General features: G+C 59.9%; 1 protein-coding gene across 1 annotated transcript; it reads right to left on the bottom strand.

Moving 5' to 3' along the window:
• Window positions 1-762: 762 nt before the first annotated feature.
• Window positions 763-3,671, bottom strand: LOC140691905 (melanoma-associated antigen 10-like). The gene is made up of 3 exons (XM_072956322.1): window positions 3,578-3,671; window positions 1,976-2,044; window positions 763-1,901 (listed from the first exon to the last, which is right to left on the bottom strand). Exon 3 carries the CDS (start codon window positions 1,821-1,823, stop codon window positions 1,023-1,025), a length of 801 nt encoding a protein of 266 aa, XP_072812423.1. The 5' UTR covers window positions 1,824-1,901; window positions 1,976-2,044; window positions 3,578-3,671; the 3' UTR covers window positions 763-1,022.
• Window positions 3,672-6,000: the final 2,329 nt, after the last annotated feature.

Here is a 6,000-nt window from a genome sequence, read left to right as displayed (position 1 = left end):
AGAGGGACTGCTCAGAGCAACCTCCCACCTGACACGTTCCTCTCACCACTAACAAGTGCCGTCTGCACGTCTGCCTGCCGCCACCACCCAGCTTCATTACCATCACCTCCCACAGAAGGACCCCCGTCCCCCCAGCTTCCCAAAGCCCCGAACTGCCCTGGCGCTGGGCACTTACACTTGGGTGCTCTTTCCCGCACCCCCAACCCCTCGCCCTATTTTTATTTGCCCTGTGGGACTTAGGAGACATTTCACCAACGTCCCGACGTGACTGCGGCTCCTAGACTATCCTAGGTGTGGGCTGTCCTGCTTTTCCGACTGTCCCCGCTGCTAACCCCGAGCCCTCCAGAGAGCAGAGGCTCAGCGAACATCTGCGGAATAAATGAAATGTTGAGCAGGGATCCTACTGATTCACACTACATTTCTCCTCTCTTTACTAGCCAAGAAAATCCAAGAGATAGATAGATAGATATGTCTATGTATATGGGTTTTTTTGGTTTTGTTTTGTTTGTTTTATAGAATGACAGAGGTGAATGAAAAAATTAGGTCAAACAATATATTTTTTACATGTATTTCTCCATTGACTGACCCACGTCAATTCCATCGATAACTCCTTTCATATTTCCAGGGAAACTTCATCCAGATACCACGTTACCTCGTCCAGGAATGCAAACTAATCTGGAAGGTTAATCATGTTGCTTTACAAAATAGGAAAACTCTTAGACTTGAATGGATCCGCAAAAATACACGAGAGATAGACGTCACTGACAGAGACACTGACAACATTTATTCCTTCTATTAAGAGGATCAGCACTTAAAAGATTTCTGATAAAACAGAGACAAATTTCTTTGTAATCGTAAGGAATACTAACCAACAAAGACTATACTCCACCTGGCCTGGGGCCTCACTCCTTAGAAGGCTGACTGCTCGCTCTCCAAACACAGGGTGAAGGATGGACTCCCTTCCTGCCCGGCAGGAGAAGCTGCTGGACAGGGGCCTGGAGGAGCCCGGCTGCAAGTCTGGCTCAGGCCTCCTCTTCCTCATCACTAGCAGCCTCATCTGACAGGGATGGGAAGGAACTGGGACCCCGTCTACTGGCCCTGTGTAAATGCTCCAGGACTTGCAAGTTGCTGATCTCCGCGTGGGCCCGGGGGCCCCACAGGAACTCGAAGCGAGCGGGATCGCTGTTGGCCACCTGCCGGTACTCCAGGTACCCCTCCTGCACCCACACTTTGGTGATGAGCTCCCTGGGCTCCCCGTAGATGAAGTGCTCCCTCCCAGCATGCAGCCCCAGCTTGCTCAGTGCTCCCCACACCTCCTCCTCAGGGAGGCGCTCTCCCTCCAGGTGGATCATGCAAAGGAGCATCACCAGGAGGCCGTTCTTGGGCATGCTCTGCCCATCGCCCAGCATCCCATCACAGGTGAGGCCCAGGGTGGGGACCAGGACATACCAGTGGCCCCCGGGATCCACCTCCTTCACATCCACCCCAAACACCAGCTGCATGTACTCAGAGGCCTGGCTGAAGACCGCAGGGAAGTGGTCCTGGTATTCTCTGAGGAAGATACTCAGCATTTCTGCCCTGGTGGTCGGCTGCTTCCGGTGATACTTGAGGAGCAGGAAACCCACCAGGTCAGTCACCATCGAAGGCGCTGCATCATGGAGCAGGGACACGGCACAGGCAGAGTAGGAAGAGGAGACTGAGGAGGAGGAGGACCAGGGGGATGCGCCCCCCTCCCGCTCAGCCTCCATCTGCTGAACATCCATCAGGCCCCGGGAGTCTCTCGGGTCCTGAAGGTCTTCCGCAGCCTTGCGGAGCTCACTCATCTCAACGGGAGGCACGATGAGTGGTGTCGGGCAGCCGAGAGGAGCGAGGGAAGGGGTGACAAATGGGGACCCACGGGCCTGGGGGAGAGAGGGTGTGTCAGCAGGCTGGGCTGAGAAACCCACCCTGGGGGGCTCTGACAAAGGCCACTTACTGGTCTCCTCTCCAGGGGTGCCCTCGGCCTCACAGGGGCTCTCCTGCTGGTGGACGGTCGTCTGTGAACCTGTCGGGGGAAGTGAGGCAACTCCTCAGGGTGCAGCCGGCACAGCCGAGGTTCTGGGGGCAACAGGGGGTGTGTGGAGTGGACGTTGGCCTTGTGGGTTCCCCTCTGTTCTGGGAGCCCCCGGGTACACACTCAGGGCCCACACCTCAGCTGGCACTGCCGGCCTCCTGTGCTCTGTGACCCGAGGACACGTGTCTCACACCGAGGCCTTCACCTCCCGGTGTCTGGAGCCCCTGGGAGAGAAAGGAGGGGAGACCTCGGGTCTACACTGTGGCACAGCCCTGGACCCGCGTGTTGGCAGGAGGCCTGGGCTCTGGCAGGTTCCCAGTCTTCTAGGGTGGGAGGTCCTGTCCCCGCTAGCTCAGGGTCCTCACCGTGACTCCAAGCGGGACCTGGGATTCTGCTCTCCAACCACCTGAGTGCCCCTCCTTATAATAAGTCCCCGGTCTCTCTGAGCCCTGGATGCGGAAGTCAAGACACACCACGTGTGCTCATCCCGCCTGGGGGCCTCCCAGGGCTGACAGCAGGGGCAGGATACGTTGCGTCCCCTCTGTTCTGGGGTTTATGGTCCCCTCACTCCTCCCTCGGGGTCCTCACCTTGAGTCTTGGCAGGAGCTGAGATTCCCCCCTCAGCCCGCCTGAGGCCCCGCCCGTCATATCAAGACGCCAGTCCCTCCGAGACCCGCATTTCACGAACTGCTGCCTGAGGTCATCCCGCCCCGTGGTCTCCCAGGACTGGCTCTGTTCTGGGGTCCAGGGTCCCTGAATGCTAAGTCGCGGTCGTCACCCTCACTCCCAGGCGGCTCTGAGATTCTCGGCTCCGCAGACCTGAGATCCCCGCCTCCCTTTCACTATGTCCCCAGTCTCTCTGAGACCCTGATGCGGAAGTCAGGACAAACCTCGGGGCCTGACCTCCCCTCGGGCCTCCGGACAGCTGATAGCAAGGGCGCCTTTCTGTGGCGTGGCCTATCTTCTGGGTCCCGGGTCCCCTCAGTTCTCCCTCAGCGTCGTCACTCAGGCGGCATGTCGTCTCCCCTCTGCCCACCCGAGGCCCCGCCCCTCATCCCTGGACCCCAGTCCCTCGGAGACCCGGATGTCAGGAAATGCTGCCTGACGTGATCCCGCCCTATGACCTCCCAGGACCGACTGTGTTTTGGGGTCCAGGGTCCTTCACTGCTCGCTCGCAGTCGTCACCTTCACTCCCAGTGGGACCTAGGATTCTCTCTTCTGCAGATCTGAGGGTTCCCCGCCACCTCACACAAAGTCCCCGGTCTCTCTGAGACCAGGGAGCCGCAGTCACGACACAACACGTGGGCCTGTCCTGCCCTCGGGCCTCTGGGCAGCTGATAGCAAGGTTCCCTGTCTGTGGATGGTCTCTTTTCTGGGTTCCGGGGCCCTTCCTTCCTCACTAGGGTCCTCACTTTGACTCAGGCAGCATGTGGTCTACCTTCTGGCAACCCGAAGCCCCGCCCCTCACCCCAAGACCCAAGCCCCTCTGAGACCCGGATGGCAGGAAATGCAGCCGGTGCTCACCCTGCCCCAAGGTCTCCAAGGCCCAACACTGTCCCGGGGTGCAGGAATCCTCCGTTCTCCCTCGGGGTCCTCACTTTCACTCAGGCGGCATGTAGCCTCCCCTTGGAACCCCCGAAGCCCCGCCCCTCATCCCAGGACCCCAGTCCCTCTGAGACCCGGATGTCAGGAAATGCTGCCTGACGTGATCCCGCCCCATGACCTCCCAGGACCGACTGTGTTTTGGGGTCTAGGGTCCCTCACTGCTCGCTCGCGTTCTTCACCTTCACTCCCAGTGGAACGTGGGATTCTCTCCTCTGCAGATCTGAGGGTTCCCCGCCATCTCACACTAAGTCCCCGGTCTCTCTGAGACCAGGGAGCTGCAGTCACGACACAACACGTAGGCCTGTCCTGCCCTCGGGCCTCCGGACAGCTGCTAGCAAGGTTCCCTGTCTGTGGGATGGCCTCTATTCCGGGTTCGGGGACCCCTCAGTTCTCCCTCAGGGTCGTCACTTAGGCGTCATGTCCGCTAGTCTGGCAACCCGAGGCCCCGCCCCTCACCCCAGGACCCCAGTCCCTCTGAGACCCGGGTGTCAGGAAATGCCGCAGGTGGTCACCCTGCCCTGTGGCCTCCAAGGTCCAACACTGTCCCGGGGTGCAGGATCCCTGCGTTCTCCCTCGGGGTCCTCACCTTGACTCAGGCGGCATGTAGCCACCCCTTGGAACCCCCGAGGCCCCGCCCCTCATCCCAGGACCCCAGTCCCTCCGAGACCCGGATGTCAGGAAGTCAGGACCCCACGAGTGCTCATCCCACCCTGGCCCTCCCAGGGCTGACAGCAGGGCCGGGGATCTTTGGGGCCCCTTCTGTCCTCCCTCAGCGTCCTCAGCTTCAGCCCTGGCCGGGTCCTGGGACGCCCCCTTGTTGACCCGAGCCCACACCCTCACACCAAGGCCCTCACTGCCCTGAGACCCCCAGAGGAGTCTGTGGACTCACATGAGGCCACCAGGCCCAGGGCTTCCCAGGACTGTGGACGCCAGGGGCTGAGATGTATTCCCCGGGGATCCCGGAGCCCTCCCTCTGCTCCTCACCTGGGCTCGAGGCTGGGCCTGGGCCTGGGCCTCTCCCTCTGCCCAACAGATTATGATCCCATTGTACTCCGACCCTCCACAGCCAGGACCCCCGAGAGGGAAGTGGGGATGAGGGGGTGGGGATCTGATCCTCGCAACCCTGCCTGGAGTCTCCCAGGGGAGACCGCAAAACCGTCCTGGATGCCTGCCCCCGCCCCCGCGTCCCCTCACACGGTTCTACCTTGACTCCTGGCAGCACTGGGCTCCTTCCCTGTGCAGACCTGAAGCCGGCCTCCCTCACCCAGGCCCTCACCTCTCTCACCTCCCAAGGGTGGGGCATCAGTGCACGTGACATCCGGACCCAGTGCCCTGGAGTCTGCCAGGGCTGTCGGGGGCAGCTAGGGGTGCCGGAGGTGGATTCCCTGGGGTCCTCAGTCTCCTGTGTCCTCACCTTGACTCCTGACAGGATCTGGGAGCCACCCTCTGCCCTCCTGAGACTGCGTCTCTCAGACCTAGCCTCTGACTCCCCGAGTTCACTGAGGAGGTGGGGGCCGGGGACTGTTCAGCCTGACAGCCCCATCCGGGGGCCCCCAGGATTCCCACGCGGGGCCGGTTTGCATTCTTAGGGACCCTCTGTTGTGGGGTGGTTGGACCTCTCTGTCCTCATCCAGGAGGGTCCTCACCCATCCTCGCACACAAAGGCTGCAGTCCCCGCAAAGATGCTGGAGGGGACCTGCCTCCTGGTGACCGTGAAGGGGTAGAGAGCAACACACCTTCCCTCGGGGCCTCCTCGACCACCAACCTGACTTCGGAGACGGTCTGTTTGAAAGACTTACCTTTTCCTGAAGAGGCTGAGCAGTGGCAGGGGAGTTGCGGATCCCTTGCGTTGATGACTAGGTAATAGTACCTGTTCCAGAGCCGTGACTTTCACTTGTTAATTCTCATGCATAGTAAGAAGTACGTTTCTCATCTGCACCTACTGTGCGTGTATCTATGACACGTGTGCAGGCTGTGTGTGCTTATGTACGCGTACATCCACGCACCACCTGTGTATGCACTAACGCGTGTATCTGGATGCATGTTTATATTTTACGAGGGTTCGTATGTACGTGCAGACGGTATACATACTTAAGGTGTAAAAGTGCACCTGCTATAACCACGTGTGAATGGCTCTGGTACCGCCACCTTATTGTCCGTGTCTTCCTTACGTTCTGTTTAAGTGACGTGTTTTGCACAGGCCAGTCCTCACCCAGGTTTGATGTCAGGTGGGTATTAGCAGAGTCTCAGGAGGGAAATGCCTCAACTGACCCATCTTTCTTGCTGTCCCGGTAGAGCCCCAGGGCTGAGGCATGTGTGTCCGGGGCCCTGCCCCAGCTGTA

This window comes from Vicugna pacos, chromosome X, assembly GCF_048564905.1.
Source record: "Vicugna pacos chromosome X, VicPac4, whole genome shotgun sequence".
NCBI lineage: Eukaryota > Metazoa > Chordata > Mammalia > Artiodactyla > Camelidae > Vicugna > Vicugna pacos.
The sequence above is the reverse complement of the archived record's forward strand: the minus strand, read 5'-3'. Positions and strand labels throughout refer to the sequence as shown.

Bases quoted from the DNA above. Each gene is read 5' to 3' on its own strand.
- LOC140691905 (XM_072956322.1), bottom strand. From the start codon at position 1,823: ATGAGTGAGCTCCGCAAGGCTGCGGAAGACCTTCAGGACCCGAGAGAC.